At 44.9% G+C, this 17522-nt stretch overlaps 1 protein-coding gene and 1 long non-coding RNA gene across 7 annotated transcripts in view; one reads left to right on the plus strand and one right to left on the minus strand.

Annotated features, from left to right (window-relative positions):
* The window catches only part of LOC144684740 (potassium voltage-gated channel subfamily KQT member 1), a 767141-nt gene that overhangs the window by 224477 nt on the left and 525142 nt on the right, over positions 1-17522 (minus strand). For all 5 annotated transcript variants that reach the window (XM_078548916.1, XM_078548914.1, XM_078548911.1 and 2 more), the window contains one exon: positions 8737-8831. In XM_078548916.1, the coding sequence (XP_078405042.1) occupies positions 8737-8831 (95 nt within the window). The remainder of the gene's footprint in view (positions 1-8736; positions 8832-17522) is intronic.
* LOC144684741 (uncharacterized) overlaps positions 1-17522 on the plus strand; it is a 108775-nt gene that overhangs the window by 11070 nt on the left and 80183 nt on the right. The window lies entirely within an intron of this gene.

The following is a 17522-nucleotide window of genomic DNA, read 5'->3' on the forward strand; positions in this document are numbered from 1 at the left end:
TCAGTTCATGCAGGATTACTCAATCACAGTGGCTCTTGCCCAGGCTTGTTCGTCAGTATAAGGATTAGCTTGGTGATGACCATCCAGCAACTCTCTGCAAGACATGATGAACTGCAAAAGAGAGAACCTGCTTTTATATAGTGTCTTCCATGTCCCCAGAACATCTCAAAGAGCTTCACAGTTAATTAAATACTTCTTGAACTCTACACTTTAGTAGTTGAGGGAAATGCAACAGCCTATTGCACACAGCAAGACCCCACAAACAGAGCTGAGATAAATAACCAAATAATTTGTTTTGGTACGTTGGTTGAGGGATAAAAGTTGGCCATGGCATCAAGAAATTCCCCTGCTATTTTTTTAAATAGTCCATTGGACCTTTTACATTTGTCTGAGAGAACCTGGGTTTAACATGTCATTCATACAGTGCCTCTGACAGTACAGCACTCATTACAACCTTGTCCAAACATGGACAAAAGAGCGGAACTCCACAGGTGAGGTGAGAGTAACTGCCCTTGACATCAAGGCAGCATTTGACCAAGTGTGGCATCAAAGAGCCCGAGCAATGGGGATCAGGGGAAAAACTCTCCACTGGTTGGAGTCATACCTAGCACAAAGGAAGATGATTGTGGTTGCTGGAGGTCAATCATCTCAGTTACAGGATATTACTGCAGGAGTTCCTCAGGTTAGTGTCCTAGGTCCAATTGTCTTCAGCTGCTTCATCAATGACCTTCTTTCCATCATAAGGTCGGGAGTGGGAATGTTCGCTGATGATTGCACAATGTTCAGCACCATTTTCGGCTCCTCAGATACTGAAGCTGTCCATGTCCAAATGCAGCAAGACCTGGACAATATCCAGGCTTGGGCTAGGAATCCTGCAGCGAGTAACTCACCTCCTAACTCCCCAAAGCCTGTCCATCTTCTACAAGGCACAAGTCAGGAGTGTGCTGGAATACTCCCCTCTTGCCTAGATGAGTGCAGCTCCAACAACACTCAAGAAGCTTGACACCACCCAGGACAAGGCAGCCTGCTTGATTGGCACTCCATCCACAAACATTCACTCCCTCCACCACTGACGCACAGTGGCAGCAGTGTGTACCACCTACAAGAACTGACCAAGCCTCCTTAGACAGCACCTTGCAAGCCCATGACCGCTACTATCTAGGACAAAGGCAGCAGATATATGGAAACACCACCACCTGGAAGTTCCCCTCCAAGCCACTCGCATCTTGACTTGGAAATATATCGCCGTTCCTTCACTGTCACTGGGTCAAAATCCTGGAACTCCCTCCCCAACAGCACTGTGGGTATACCTACACCACATGGATTGCAGCAGTTCATGAAGGCAGCTCACCATCATCTTTTCAAGGGCAATTGGGGATGTGCAACAAATGTTGGCCTAGCAGTGACACCCACATCCCATGAATGAATAATAAAAAAAACTTCCTCAGTGTCAGCTAGGTTATGTGCTCACGTTTCTAGAATGGGGCTTGAACCCACAATCTTCTGACTCAGATGTGAGAACGTTACCACTGAGTTAAGGTTGAATGGGGGCTGCCATAGATTTGTACAGGGAACTGAGAAGGCAGACTTCATTTTCCTCCTTGAATATAAGTGCTCAAATGGGAGTTATATCTATCACAAGCATTAAATTCACTAATCGTCACCAACCCACTCTGTCCCTCTCTCTTGCTGTTGTGTGGAGATGCCATACTCATTGGCCATGCGCCACATAGGGCACCTTCCATCAATAACACTTCTCCTTTTTAAGGCACAAATGAAAATGTGCATAGATAATGCTAAGATTGCTGTCTTTCTATATTTGTGGACCCTACAGAAAGGATGGCCTTTGCTACATTTTGAACAGAAAAAACTGCCCAGTGACAGATGAAACGAGAGTACACACCAGTAAACAAAATCATTTGAGTATGTCACGACTGCAGGAAAGAGCGTTTACAATATTCCATTTGTACAAGTAATTACAGTTCCTATTGGCGACGCAGAATTTATTTTGGCTGAGGTGGTTTTGAAATTAAATGGCAGCTTAGAGCTTTTATTTGGTGAGGTTTTTAATCGCCGTGGAGTATTCAAATTGGCTGTTGCAACGCATCTTTGTCTCCCACAAAGATTTGCATATGCACACAAAGTAGGGAGTATTTTCTGATCTGGATTGCCTGATCTGCAAAAAGGAAAGTGTGGAGGTGCACCAAGACTCTCTCAACTCTGTATGGCTCACAGTATCCTTTGTGTAAAGGGTCGCAGCATAAGAAGCACTTGTTTGAATCTGGCCTGAGCTTCGTCTACAGATTACTTAGAGGACAGGGTTGTACTGTACGCCATTTCTCAATGTTTGTCGAACATCTCATTGTACCCATTCCCCTGTGAAATGGATGTACAGAGTTGCTAAGTAGCGCTAAGTACATGATGGTCCTGGAATGGGCACCATATCTATATTTCAGCCATTGCTTAGTCATTTTTCTTCATTTTTGTTGTTGGTGGTGCTTAGATTTCTTTGACTGTTTGTGCCCAATGTTCTTAGCTTTTTTTGCCCCGAGTATAGTTCTTGGAATTCCCAAGGAGAATTCCCCTATCTGAGGCATTTGGAAGAAAACGCAGCTCAATAGAGTCTGAATGCAGGAGGATTGCTTTGTTTCCACATGATGGAACCCGTCCAACCCACTGACAGACAGGGGTGAACATACCTCACTGTTGCTGATGGTTAGTCCATATGGAGACTCCTATTCCCATTAAAGCTGAAAGGTTAGACCTGATGGCACCCCTCCGATTTGTGAATACCTGACTAACTACCTGAAGTTAGATTCTTCCTTGAAAGTGCTCCAGCCACAGCAGATTATGCTTTCAGTAGTACTGCGTGAAAGAAGGATGATCAATAGCCAGTGTATCCTAATTGACTCTACCTACCAGGATCCCACCATCTATTTTTGCAGGTCCTGGAACGCTTACCTAGCAATAATGGTGGAAATCTGTCTTTGCAGGGTTCTTGTCATCAGTCAATGTTGAACAATTGGTTGCAAATAGAACACTTCCATTCATAGCAGCACAAAATCCATTTCTAGCCATCTGGGTGACAAATGAACCCGTATCAGAATATCTAATATCTCACATTCACTCTCTTCCTCCTAATATGAATGCACTCTGTGCACTGAGGAAAAGTGATACTACAAGCTAAAGAAGAACTGAGAATTGGCATGTTACAAATGTAGTGTTGTGCAAATGTTCAAGTTCATTTTAAAATTCAGGGCGGGGGCGCGCAGGGGAGGGAGAAAGGAGTGCTAAACTTCTGCAACAGTTCTCCTAGCATTGTAACTCGGATGGAAAATCCTGTAAAAAATACCTCATTGTCTAGGGTTTCCAAAGATCTTTTTTTAATATTCATTCCCAAGATGTGTGCGGAACTGCCAAGGCCAGCATTTATTGCCCTTGAGAAAATGGTGCTGAGCCACCTTCTTGAAACACTGTAGTCTGCTGTAACATCTTTTGAATGGCTTTTTAGGCTATTTCAGAGGGCAGTCAATTACATTGCTGAGGGTTTGGAGTCACAGATTGACCAGACCAAGCAAGGATGACAGGTTTCTCTCCCTAATGGACTCCAGTTGGAGTTTTTACCACAATCTGATATCACCATTGCCGGTACTATCTTTTATTGCAGTGGCTAAATTTTGCCCTCGTCGGGCAGATGCGGCAGGCGGGCAGGCCCGCGGTTGTGAAGCCGACCGCGATCAGGCCCCGACATCGATTTCACATTGGCTGGCCAATTAACGGCCAGCCAGCGTGAAACACGCAATGGGAGCCTCCGCACTGCCGGGGCGGGGGCGGGAGGAGTGCGAGCGCTGAAGTGTACGCATGCACTGGGGTGCATGCAGTGAATGCTCCCTGAGGCATAGAACTGCCTCAAGGAGCTCAAGATTTTAAACAATAAAAATATAGAATTAAAAAATAAGGAAAACATGTCCCCTCATGTGACCCTCACATGAGCAGGGACATGTTGAAAATGAGTTTTAAAAGCTTTTACTTTTTTTTTATCACTGGTCGAACCCGCCCGTGGTTGAGGTTTCACCAAAAATGCAAAGGCCGCTTGGCCTATTCACATGCCCGCCAACCAAATGGTTGGATGGGCTGCGAAAAATTCGATTTACTTAATTGATTAAGGGCCTTAATAGGTTGCTTAATTCTCGACAGGCTCGCTGCTGCCTCTCGCGCATGCCCACCAAGTTAAATATTATGAGAGTACACGATGACATCGGGACGCTCGCCTGACGTCATCACGCACTATTTTATTCCAGTTCCAGTCAAGTGTGCGCCCGCCCAGTGAGGGAAAGATTCTGCCCCAGATTTATTTAATTAACTGAATTTTAATTCCTCAACTGCCGTGGTAGGAATGCAACTTGCATCTCCATATTTTTAGTCCAGGCCTCTGGACTACTAGTTCAGCAATATAACCACTATGCCAGCACAAGGCTGCCACTGTTGTAACAGAGGGGCGAGGGTATTTTTGCAAGAAATCAAGACTAGATGTCCCGAGATATCTATAAAACAAATTATGGGTTTTTAGTGAAACATTTTACGTAATTTTCGAGTGATATGGATCTGACATACGCATCTGATCTAACAATTTTCTGCCTGTATTTGTGCGGACATATTTTTCTGTTTTAACCACAACTTTCAGTTAAATTGAGGGTATGATTTTAATCAGATTGTTACCACACCCTTGAATATCTTAAACTAGACAACCCCAGCCAGAAATTGTAATGAGGAGGGAGGAGAAGATGGGAGGGGGAACTTGGCCATGTTGGGATATATTAAGATGGAAGCTGGAAAATGCTAATCTAAAAGCCTTCACAATTGCCTACATGGAAAGAAACAAAAATGGGCGATATCCTTCTGGGGGTAGGATCGAGAAATAGGAAGATCCTGATGACTGCTACACCAGATATAGCAGTGGCCTGAGAAAAAGGACCACGGTGGGAGGGTAATAAGGTGTACAGGCGTTCTAACATACTATACTCTGGAAAGGTTCAGGTTGCAACCTGCAATATTGTGCCTCATCAGGATAATGCAATGGGTGAAGACAAACAGCTCCCAGGCAAGGGGAAATAACCTTATTCTAAAGTAAACTACTCCAGGTCAGACTCAAACGCTGCAAAGTGGAGAACTCAGGCAAATGTGCAATTGTCAGGTGTAGAGCCTGATGAGATAGGTGGCGCATCGACAAGTACAGGAAGGATGATCGGGCAAGTTGGGATGGTGGCACAGCTGGGATACCTAAGAAACATGGGGCGGAATTTTACGCCAGTGGTAATTTACAGTCTCGGTGAAGTCAATGGAGTTTTGAAAGCCTCGCCGCATCTTACGGTCCCGCCCCCGCTGTGATGGGGCCATAAAATTTCACCCATGAAGAAGTTGGTGCCACCCTTGTTGAATGGTAGTAGGAAATGTGAATGGATAGATGGTCCTTTCTCACAGACACCCCTTTTTGAGTATGTCAATATTGAAGGGTGGGTGACTTCACCTAACATTATATATTCAACTAACTATCTGAAAGTCATTCTAATATCCTTTATTTGCGGCTCCCTTCACCATCATTGAGTGGGGCTGAATCATTTCAAGCAGTTATGCAGAAGGTTCAGTTATGTATCAAGGAACTGCTTTTGCTGGGACAGTTAATCCAGCAACAATTAATACTGCTTTTGAGAAAATTTGTCACAGAATTCACAAAAGGACTCCTTTGATATACATTTCTAGATCTATAAGCACTATGGTTAGAGCAACATTTTCACTGAACAATGATGTTATATACCACAAAGTGTAAATTGTGAATGTTAATAAGCCACAGCTTAGACTTGACCCAAATATTTGCTTCAGGCTAGTACCTCAGCATACAGTAGCCACATATATCGACTCAAAGCATTTTTACTTGTAGTCTTATACCTTAAATATGTACCTCATGTTCAAGTCAGCCATTAGTTCCATGTATCTTGTGTTCATATTTTCTAATGACATTGTCTCCAAATTTACTTATGGCTTTTGTTGTATTTTTGTCATAAGATCAAAGTATCAGAAATTTAATAGGTGGATTCTGTGTTGAGTTTCCAACCCATATTGGCTGTAGATTATGACAAGATTTGAGGCCTTCCATGTGGGAGCTAATAACCAAATATTAAGATCAACAGTGATGCCAATGGAGTCACCAAATCTGGTAATTTGTGTGAACACTTTACCAAGACCTACTTAGAACAAAATATAAGAGGCACATCAGTTGCCAGTGCCAGTGAATCCTGCAAAAGCCCTTTGCTTTGGAGCCTGCGGTTTGAAGAAACTTTCATAGGAACATAAGAAGAAGAGTAGGCCAGTCAGCCCCTTGAACTGTTCCACCATTGAATAAGATCAGAATTGAACTGTACATCTCCACCTAGCTACCTTTGCACCATTTGCTTGATACCCATATGTAACAAAACTCTTATCAATTTCAGTCTTGGACATTTCAATTATCTGAGCAACCTTGAGAGTTCCAGAGTTTCCAGATTTCCGGAAGAAGTCTTTTTTCATTTCAATCCTAAATAGCCCAGCTTAAGCGGTTACCACTCACAGAAAGCTTTTGAAGTAATTCTTTTTGCCTAGTACCTGGATTGAACTGGAGTTGCCTCTGATACGCTAAGAGCCTTTTAGGCTACCAAATTATTTGCTCTCATCCACAGTCAGAGGATTGGTGTATCAGCTAGCAAATTAGAGATGGGTATTCCCTTAAATGCAATTTTCTGGACGAGGTGGAGGAGCAATGGAAGCTAAAGGAGAGTAAGACAGTCTTTGAGAAGTCAGTGACCTACAAAATAACAAAGTATTTCCCCAAAACTTCCCAACCCCAAAGAACTTACAGGCTATTAAGATCATATAAAGACCTTCGTGAGGGACAATTAGAGGAGTGCATTTCACCATACACCAAAGAGAGAATAGGAAAGTTGTGCCAACTATTATATGAAAACCTTCAGCCAAGATTATTTGCCCAGACAGCTCTGCTTGCAACTATGGAAGAGAAAACCATTTTCATGTCATATGCTTGTTTTAAACAGCTAGAGAGGATCTGTGCAATATCATCCAATCTGGGGATCAATTCATCAGGCCACTGGCATACTTTTTAACAGAGATGGGAAGTCATTTATTGTTGTCAGCTGCATGATAAAACCATCCAGTTTTATTGCATTTCAGGGTTTCCTAACACTTAAGGTGCACTTGATAGAACGCATGAACCACTACGAACTCCTACCATAAATCTCCTCAATACTCTTCACAGAAAGGGGTATGGCTCATTGAATATCCAAATAGTTCATAATCAAGTGCAAAGGAGTAGCTTCAGTGCCTTGAAACAAGGCACATGCCTCCATCCGACTGGTCCTTGAAAGGAATATCTGGTGCCCCCAATAGGAGAGGCCTTGCAATATTCTCTAGATCAAGCACCTTATAGATATAGTTGCCCTGCACAACTTTGCCATCGAGAACAGCCTGGACACAGACTTTCCCAGGGACATAGCTCCAGCAACTTTGGAGCCAGGATAGTGTGGAGCAGAACATTAGAAGCAGCACCCTTTCCCCTATGACTATAATTTCCATGAAAAACAGTGCATGACCTAAGTACACATACTCCTTTAATTTAACAAACTCCATAGTGACCATAGCCAACCTATTCTTTCTTAAAACTGTGATTTTCTCTGGTGTCTAAATGTGCCCTTCTTTCTCCTATTTTACTGTTTCTTCCCGACTCAATCTGACAGCCTGGCTAGTATTATGAGATACCTGTTTGCTCCTGTGCTAAAAAGGTCATGGGGCTGAAGTGACCCTCTTCTAGTGACAGATTTGTCCTTGGTGGGTGCCTCTGCTGGCTGCACCTCCAAAGCTTGGACCTAGGCTGCCTGGTGGTCACCTCCTATATATATATCACTTACTCTGAGGAGCAAGGATCTTGTATGCTGATGTCCTGTGGGATGGCATTCTCAGGCAAGTCTATTGCAACCATTGCTGTTCCACTAGGTCCCCACTGATCAGTGGGTTTGTTGGCCTAAGTGCAGCTATCAAATTCTAAAGTCCTAAGAGATTCCAGGGAGTGAAAATGCGTCTGAAGAATGTGGCACAATATGTCTCCTACTGTGACCATACTTGCAGCCATGTGGAGGGAGAAGTACTGACTGGTCCTAGGCCACTTCTTAGGTGGGGACATGGGGCTGACATAGATTCCAAGGATGTTGCCACGCTCTACTTTGATGCTATGAAGAATGACCATTGACCTGAAGTGTGAACCCTATTCTGCTATGCCATAATGACTGTACTGTCCTCCATCCGTTGATGATGCCTAATCTGCTCAGCGTTTCCAGCACTGACTGTTTTCCCTTTCTGGCTTACCTACCCTCTCACCCAAACTGCTGCCGCAATCTTGAACCATTTTTGGCTTTTCAAAGTCTGCAATCTTTTCAATCACCCCACCATCACCTTGGCACAGATCCCATGTTACGCAGGATTTATGCTATTGGCCTGCTAATGCAGTTAAAAGCAGTCAGTGCTAGAAAGCGTCGGTGGGTGGACAACCTGGCTCAGGGGGGCAAACTCAACATAAATGGCCCTGTAGAATTTTACACTCCCTGGTTCTAGTGTTTGATATTGTGCAAGATACTTTATATTTTATATTCAATTCTCAGCATGCCCTTTGTAGAGCAAATTAGAGTTAAATACCTTCTTTGCAATTCCTTGATTCGCACCATCAAATTGAGATGACCCTGAGAATACTGCTCGATTACATCTCTGACATCATAAGGCTTTCTGGCTTGCTGTGAAACAAAACAAATATTTTTAGAACAGAAAGGCAAAGCAACATGGATCCAATGCATTTTCCCCAGTACGTATAGTACATTTTAGTTACCGGACGCTTGGTATCAGGAAGTCAAAACAAAAAAAAGTGGATACTTAAGTATTGCTGCATCCTGTAAAAGATCCAAGCCAATGTTTACTGAGCCTTGCTTAAAAAAAAAGAACAAGTGATAGCAAATTAAACATCCTCATTTTACATCAACGTTTCATGGAACTCAATAGGAAAAATGCCCAGGGTGGTGTAAAATGGTGCTGCCCTTTCACAATCACCGACTTTGCGCAATCATCCAAGACCAATCTCACTCCTATTGAAATCACATGGTTGAATGCAAGCACAGATTTCAGAAATCTGGTTTGAAACAGTCCATTTTCTCTATGGTTAGTGGATGTATTTGTTATTACTACTAAATCAGCCATTATCAACTAATTGTGACCATTTAATAGAGTTCCGAGGAATTTCATGCATCGCATACAAGGAAAATGAAGGTTTGTGCAGCTCCAGTGACTTGTACGAATCAAAACTGTTGTTGAAAACATACGGGAGATGTCAATGTACCATGATCAATCCCAAGAACAGTATGCATGTGCAAGTCTGACTTCAGCACCTTTCACCGGTGGGAAACCCTCAGCCCAACAGCTCGAACATTTCTTACTGAGCTGCTCCAGGGTTCCTGAGTGCCTTAAAGGTAGAGAGAGATCTGTACATTTCTCAGTGTCTCTCTTGATTGTCCTGTTTATGTTCAGAGCATTTGATTAAGCAGCCTGCAAGCAGACATTTTGAGCAGCATTCTTTGAACCTGACGTCTTGAAGGTTCTGCTCCAGTGATGTGAGAAATGGGAATGATGTCACAAAGTGTTCCCAGGCTGTCTCTAATAGCCCATGTTAAATCAGGAAATAGGGGTAACATAGGCAGCAAGGAAGGCCCAGCTATCTCCTTCGATAAGTTGGAGACATGGCAGATTTTTATGTCCCCAACCCCCTCCCACCCAGTAAATGAAGGCAGGGGGCACGCAAAATAAAATGGGTGGCTAGCTCACCACTTTTCTGCCCACCCCTAAGTTGTCTCCGTATTATGGTGAGTGGGTAAGGCGTCAGCCAGCATGCCTGTCCTTACGCCTGTAGAGGCCCTTAAGTTGGCAATTAAAGGTCACTTAAGGGCCTCTTTCTGGCTCTGCTGCCAGAATATGGTGGGCTAGGAAAGGCGGAAGGAAAGTGCCCAGCTTGCTACTTTCCCCACTTGGGGTAGAAGGTGGGAAGGAAGGTGGGGTGGGGGAGGAGCCTCCCTCCTCCTAAGATGGTACCCTCCCCCACCCTTTGGCTTTGTGCCTACCTCACTGGCCTCTCAAACCCAATCCCCCACTCCCCTCCACCCCCGACTAGGGTGTCCGATCCCTCCTCGAGCAAAAGCCCCGGACTTACAAAGTCCGATATCCATGATCTTCTACACTGAACTCCCATATAGTCCCAGCAGTGGCTGAAAACTGCATTCTCGCGCTACTGGGACTCTCAGCCGCCAGACAGACCTTTTCAAAGTCATCAAGCTGCCGACTAACTTTTGTACCGGTTGAGTGGGGGGGTGCCAGCATTATGCCCCCCGCTTGCCCCATAAAATTCACCCCATTGTTTACCACACTGTATATTTTTGTTATTCGTTCATGGGGTGTGAGCGTTACTGACAAGTCCAGAATTTATTGCCGATCCCTAATTGCCCTTGAGAAGGTGGTGGTGAGCTGTCTTCTTGAACCGATGCAGTCCATGTGGTGTAGGTACATGCATAGTGCTGTTAGGGAGGGAGTTCCAGCATTTTGACCCTGCGACAGTGAAGGAACGGCGATACATTTCCAAGTCAGGATGGTGTGTAACTTGGAGGGTAGCTTGTAGGTGGTGGTGTTCCCGTGCGTCTGTCTGGCAATCCAGGAGCTTCTTAATTGTTGGATTGTGCTCAATTATCCTTGCTGTTAATCTGGGCAAAATTGGGCCAACTCACTGCAAACCCTGAATTTCTTTGTCTTTACCCACCACCCCACATGCAAATGCTGACGGGGGAGGGCAGGACTCAGGTTCTCAGCTCATTTCTCTCCCATCTGCCTTAATCCCACCCCTCGCTTTTGTGAACAGAGGTAATGGTGCTATATGTAGCAAATAGAAGACAAGGACCTAGCATAAGCTCCAGTTGTTTAGCCGTTGAAGGCAATGCTTTTGGCCAAGGCTTTCAGACAATGTTCTGGTCCAGCCTTTGGAGCTCTGCTGCCTCTTCAATTAGACCGTCTACTTCTTAAGGGGCTACAGCAGCGCCTTCTTCATTCTCCTGCAAGACTATTGACTGATGCCTGCTTCTAGGTGGGAATCTTGCCCAGAGACTCCTTGCCGGGACAGCAAGTCAAACCTTATGAGGAAAATCCAATTCTAAGGCTCTAAAAAGCATGATCTAAAGGCAATCTGAATCTGGCTGCAAGGGGTGCAAAACTACAGCTCAAAGGTGCTCACAGTCTAGCACCTGTTGGCAATCTGACTGAGAGGAGCCTTAAGAATGACTGATGCAAAGGGCATGTGCCACAAGTACAATAGGAGGTGGTACCTCTGCAGTTATGTTTGCTAGCTAAAGGGGCTAATATTTACTGGGTACAAAACACAGTAAATTACAAACTAAATATTGTTTGCAAAGTGTCTTGCAGCTATCATTAAAACATAGAGATAAAAACAAAAAACTACTGCGGATGCTGGAAATCCAAAACAAAAACAGAATTACCTGGAAAAACTCAGCAGGTTTGGCAGCATCGGTGGAGAAGAAAAGAGTCGACGTTTCGAGTCCTCACCACCGTTCAAAGGGTCGTGAAGGGTCGTGAGGACTCGAAACGTCGACTCTTTTCTTCTCCATCATTAAAACATGTTTGTCTTCCGTCTTAAGGTCCAGAAAGGGCAACCAAACAGCGCTTCTAGAGTACCCCTCATGAACAGTCACAATGCTTGGACTCCAATTTACAAGAGCATTGTTTTTGCAGCATATCTAACATAGAACCATTAAGAACCTATGCCCCCCAATGTAGGGGCCTTTAGATTACCTCGGGTAACTGCTGGGTTCCTGCACAGTCCTCTGTGTCAGCTGTCCATCTGAAGCATGGAGAGAAAAATGAGGCGGGCAGCTGGGAATTGTGCTCCTAATTCATTAAAATAAGGAATGCTAGTCCCTCGCCTATGATAGACCCATTTGCATTACATGGAGGAACCCAAGAAAGACTCATGATAACACACAGTGGAGGCAAAGACTTGATGTAAGGCATCCCCTGTCTCTTCATTTTGCCAGGGAAATATTGAATTCTTGGTTGCAGTGGAAAATCCACATTCATATATATTGACTCACCCTGAGCAATACCATGGAGAACCACTGGTAACATAGAAATGGCTTGATAGTGCTGCAGGTCCTGGTGAATTGGTTACGTTGGTCACCAAAAGTGCATCTGGCTGTGTTGGTAACACTCACTTAATAGAAACATAGAAACTAGGAGCAGGAGTAGGCCATTCGGCCCTTACAGCCTGCTCCACCATTCATTATGATCATGGCTGATCATCCAACTCAATAGCCTGCTCCCGCTTTCTCCCCAATAGAAATAATAATAATCTCTTTCTGACAAATGGCTGCAATTCCCACCTTACTATTTGAGAAAATAAATTTGCTTTACATGTTAATGTAGCACTGAAGGACTTCTACATGAGTTGGCAGTGGGGGAAAGTCATGACTATAGGTTGGCACTATCCAAGTGGTTGCAGCAGGAGGCTGGGGAGATGAGAGAAAGGAAATTCGGTCGTACATGATAATGGCAGAGAGGTAGTGGCATCCAGGATAGAAACCTCAAGGTGGATGCTATGGAGAACAGGCATACAGGAGCCTCAAGTTCAGAGATATAGGGTGGAATTTTCACATTCTGCCCATAATGGTTATTGTGGTGGGCAGGAGCAGAGAATCTAGCAGGAGCAAAAAAGTCTGAAACTCGCTAGTGTAAAAATAGTTTGCAATTCTCCTGATAGCAGGTTAATGAAGGGTCAGCTATCCCGCTGACTAATGGTGTGAAGGCCATTTTCATTCATTACCACCTGATGAGTGCTCATTAAGTTAGCTTCTCGCCGGAATCATGTGCCACCTTCCAATCTTGCATCACGCCAGCGGGAAATCACGCCAGCGGGAAATCACGCCAGCAGGAAATCATGCTGGTCTGAATCTCATTTGAAAAAGAGTGGCATGCACCAGTCAGACCTCACTTTGCCAGCAACTTCGAGGTGAGTGCAACATACATAGCCAATGCTCACCCTCCCTGTGGGTGCCCTTGACCTCCCTCCAGGTGCCCTGACTCCTTGTGGAGAAGAGGCACCTGGAGGGAGGTCAAGGTTCCTTGTCCCCCTCTTGCCTCCACATTGATGGCGCCCACCAGTATGTGTGGCCATGGAGTCAAGGGCTGAGTGCAAATCTGGCAAAATCCTGCTGGACCAATGGTGGTTGCCAACTTTCCCGTGGTAACCTCGAGGTGCTCGCCCGTTGAAGCCACTACACCAGGTAGAACGCAAACGGACTCCTTCATTCTTCGCTCTAGTCTGCTGAGTGACTGCCGAATCCCTGCCTGGTGTTCTGCCGCCCATTGTTGCATCTCCAGCATGGAGTTGGCGGCTGCTTCCAGAGACTCATCATCTGACTCGGGCTAAGCGGGCGGCTGGTCTTCAGCAGCCCTCTGAGTGCCTGAAACCTGGGCTCTGCCTGTCTCCAACTGCTGTGGGGACATGTCAATGAGGTGTTCTCCAGTAGGTGAGCCCGAGGCTAATCTAGAAACATGCCCCACTGAGATGTGTGTCGCTGAGCTGGTGGAGGGTGTGGATGAGTGCTGTGATGGTTCTTCCTCAGCTTGCTCATCTGACATGGTCTGGGGGCTGGGATTTATGTTGGCCAGCCTTGTGGGCCTTGATCTGCTGAAGCCTATAAGAGTGAGAAGAGAGTTTTAGTTCACGAGCAGGCGGATTATGAGATTTCATGTCACTCACTGTGATTGTGAGGACATGATGGACTCATGGACGAGTGATCCATACTAAGTTGCTAGGACAATCCGATCTCCTCTTCCCCACAGGAGCAATCCCTGCCCTCCCCAGTGATCTCGGCAGCATCCTCCTCAAATTCCACCAGGGCAATTATATCGGCTGTCCCTCCCCAGGTCTGCGATCTTTCCCGCTATTGTGGGCAAGCTTGCCCTGGATGAAGACAAAAGAAAGGCATCTGATGATCAGGGATGGAGCATAGGTTGGGAAAGATGCATGTTCCCTGTGTGTGATGAGCCCTCCCGAGAAGGGGCTGACAATGGAGTGTGAGCAGCATGATAAATGAGATGGTGGTGATATGAAAGTTTCCGTGAGACAATCAGTGGTGATTTGTGTCCCCTGCTAATGGCTGTGTGAGATCCCTGAAGAGAATAGCCCTTTGAATACATGATGCTATGGTGAGAGTTTGATATTGGAGGGAGCTGAAGGATGACTTACCCTGGTGGAGTGGATAAGATCATTCATCCTCTTCCTGCACCGGGTGGCATGGCTGCAGTGGCCAGCCACGCTGACGTCCTTTGCGATGACCTCCCAGGCCAGAGAGGTGAGGCTGGTATGCTTTCTGGAACCATCCCTGGGATAAAGCACATCCCTATTTGCACACACTCCTCTTATCAATGCCTTGAGGGTGTTCAGGCTGAAGCGGGGTGCAGCCTTCTTTTTGTGGCTTGCTGCCTTCTTTCTACGGTCACCAGGCATCTTGACATGGCTCCTGAAAACAGGTGGGCTGGAGAGAATGAGATGTGTGTGCTCGGGTGGCGCTCGGACCTTTGACCCCAACAGGAAATGGTGGGGCGGGCGAATCAGCTCCTGACCTGCCACGTGGTTCAGAGAGATACTCGCCTGTGCATAATTAATGAGCTTCCAAGTGCGGAATCAGGCATGATTTCCCGCCATTTCGAGCAGCGGGAAATGCGCCAAGGAACCCGCCCACCGCAGCAATTGGACTCAAAAACGGAAAATTCCTCCCATAGCCGGGAGGTCTCAGGGGTAGGTAAGTAACAATATCATTTAAACTTAAAAGCTGATCTTGGAAGATTCAATCAGTAATACATAAAGACATTTAGTTGAACTTAATCACAGATAGGTGTGATGAAATAATTATGCAGAAAGGCGTTACAGAAATTTGGGATCACTGGGCAGGAAGTATATACATATGGAAAACATTTAATACTGGCAAATCTGTGACCTCAGTCATGGTGAATTGGAAGATTAGCTATTTATAATAATAGGGGTGTTATGCCATTTAACACACAGTGTGCTATCAGGATCACTGATTTTCAAGTCATTTTTTCTTTACTTCTGAATTGCACGTTCTCTATCTTTTCAATCCTGACTTAGTACTGTTTCACTTTAACAAAAACAAAAATAAAAATACCTGGAAAAACTCAGCAGGTCTGACAGCATCTGTGGAGAGGAATACAGTTAATGTTTCGAGTCCGTATGACTCTTCAACAGAACTAAGGAAAAATAGAAGAGAGGTGAAATATAAGCTGGTTTATGGGGGGGTGTGGAACAGGTAGAGCTGGATAGAGGGTCAGTGATAGGTGGAGATATCTTTTGGCAATCTCTTGAGGAGTCATGTGGTCTCGAAACGTTAACTGTATTCCTCTCCGCAGATGCTGTCAGACCTGCTGTGTTTTTCCAGGTATTTTTATTTTTGTTTTTGTTTTGGATTTCCAGCATCCGCAGTTTTTTGCTTTTATTCTTACTGTTTCACTTTAAGCTGGTCAACAATGTGTGACAATTAACATGTGAGCACCAGAGTTGACACTTACAGGAAGCACCCATTAAACATGAGACTTTCAATATAATGGGTCCCACCACTAAATGAGAAGGGTGGAATATGCTATCTTGAAACACAAACACATAGGGAAAAGAGGAGGCCATTTAGTCTCTCAAGCCTGTTCCAACATTCAGTGAGATTATGGCTGGTCTGCAATCAAACTCCATGAACCAACATTTTCTGCATATCCCTTAATACCTTTCGCAGATACATAGGATGGTTACATCACAGAAGGAGGCCATTCAGCCCATCGTATCCATGCTGGCTCTCTGCAAGAACAATTCAGATAGTGCCATTCCACAGCTTTTTCTTCGTAGCCCTGCAAATTTTTCCTTTTCAGATAATGATCCAATTCCCTTTTGAAAGCCTTGATTGAATTTGCCTTCACCACACTCTCAGGCAGTACATTCCAGATCCTAATCATTTGCTGCCTGAAAAAGGGTTGCCTTATGTCTCCATGGCTTCTTTTGCTAATTACTCTTCATGCTTTTGAGCACCTCTATCAAACCTCTTATCAACCTCTCTTTTCCAAGGAGAACAGTCCCAGCTTTTCCAATCTGACAGAAGTTCCTCACCCCTTGAACCATTCTTGTGAATCTTTTCTGCAACGTCTCTAATCCCTTCACATCCTTCCTAACTTGTGGTGCCCAGAATCAGTGTTTTATGCAGGTTTGTCTTAATTTCCTTGTTTTTCAGTATTGTTGAAAAAAAAAGACATGCTGATGAAGCTTTTTGTTTTGCACTGATCAGGACAGACACAAGAAAACCAAATTTTAAAGGGAGCAACAATTTATACTGCATGAGAATGGGTGCTGATTGGTGGGCAAATGGACTGTGATTGATTGCGGTGTTGCCTTGGCGAATGCACCAAGGAACAGTTATGCGCCAAGCATTTGTTTAAATTCAAAAAATGCAAATCAACTCTGATTGGTTGAGGTGTTGCCATGGGAAATGCACAAGGGGACAGTTGTTCCACCATACTGTTTTTTAATTGAAGAAGACGTAACGCTCGTATGTGTTCTTTCCTGAACATACAGTGGCAACATGTGTGGCATTCTCCAATAACAGGACCTTTTCAGCAAGCCAAAAAAAAGTTCTGGCGCTACACAAATGAATAATGTGAGATAAGAATTTCAATGCCGGTGTGATGCTCAGTATGTAGGCAGTACATTCCAACGACAGGTTGTATCAAACAGCATCTCCCTTCAGCTGTTCCCAATAGGCACAGTATGGACCATATTCAATAATCCCACACTTGCAAAACTTAGAACATAGGGCAGAATTTTCCCCCCCGATGGGGGGGGGAAGTTTTAGGGCGGGTGCGTGGAAGTGTGCCTCCGATCGGCGCCCCCAATTGGGGGTGTGCTGCCATTTTAAGTGGGCGGGCCAATTAAGGCCCGTCCAGTGTGACGTCCTCAAGGAAGCACTATGCGTTCCCTGTGCGGGTGGGGGAGTGATTCCCTGAGCCGAGAATGCCGAAAGAGCGCACTCATCTCCCTGAGGCTAAGTGCTGCCTCAGGGAGATCGGCTCCACAATAAAAAATCTTAAGAACAGAAAAAAAAATTCCCTGACATGTCCCCTCATGTGACACTGTCACATCAGTTGGGACATGTCCATCACTTTTAAATACACATTTATTACATTTTTAAAAACCTACATGAAACCTCATCATGCCTATGGATGAGGTTTCATGCTTTTTCCAATGCCCGCCAGGGCTCCCGGCCTGCCTGCCAATCTTAAGGTTGGATGGGTAGGTCTACTAATTACTTTAATTACTTTGTCAA

This window comes from Cetorhinus maximus, chromosome 9 (assembly GCF_964194155.1).
Source record: "Cetorhinus maximus chromosome 9, sCetMax3.hap1.1, whole genome shotgun sequence".
Lineage (NCBI taxonomy): Eukaryota > Metazoa > Chordata > Chondrichthyes > Lamniformes > Cetorhinidae > Cetorhinus > Cetorhinus maximus.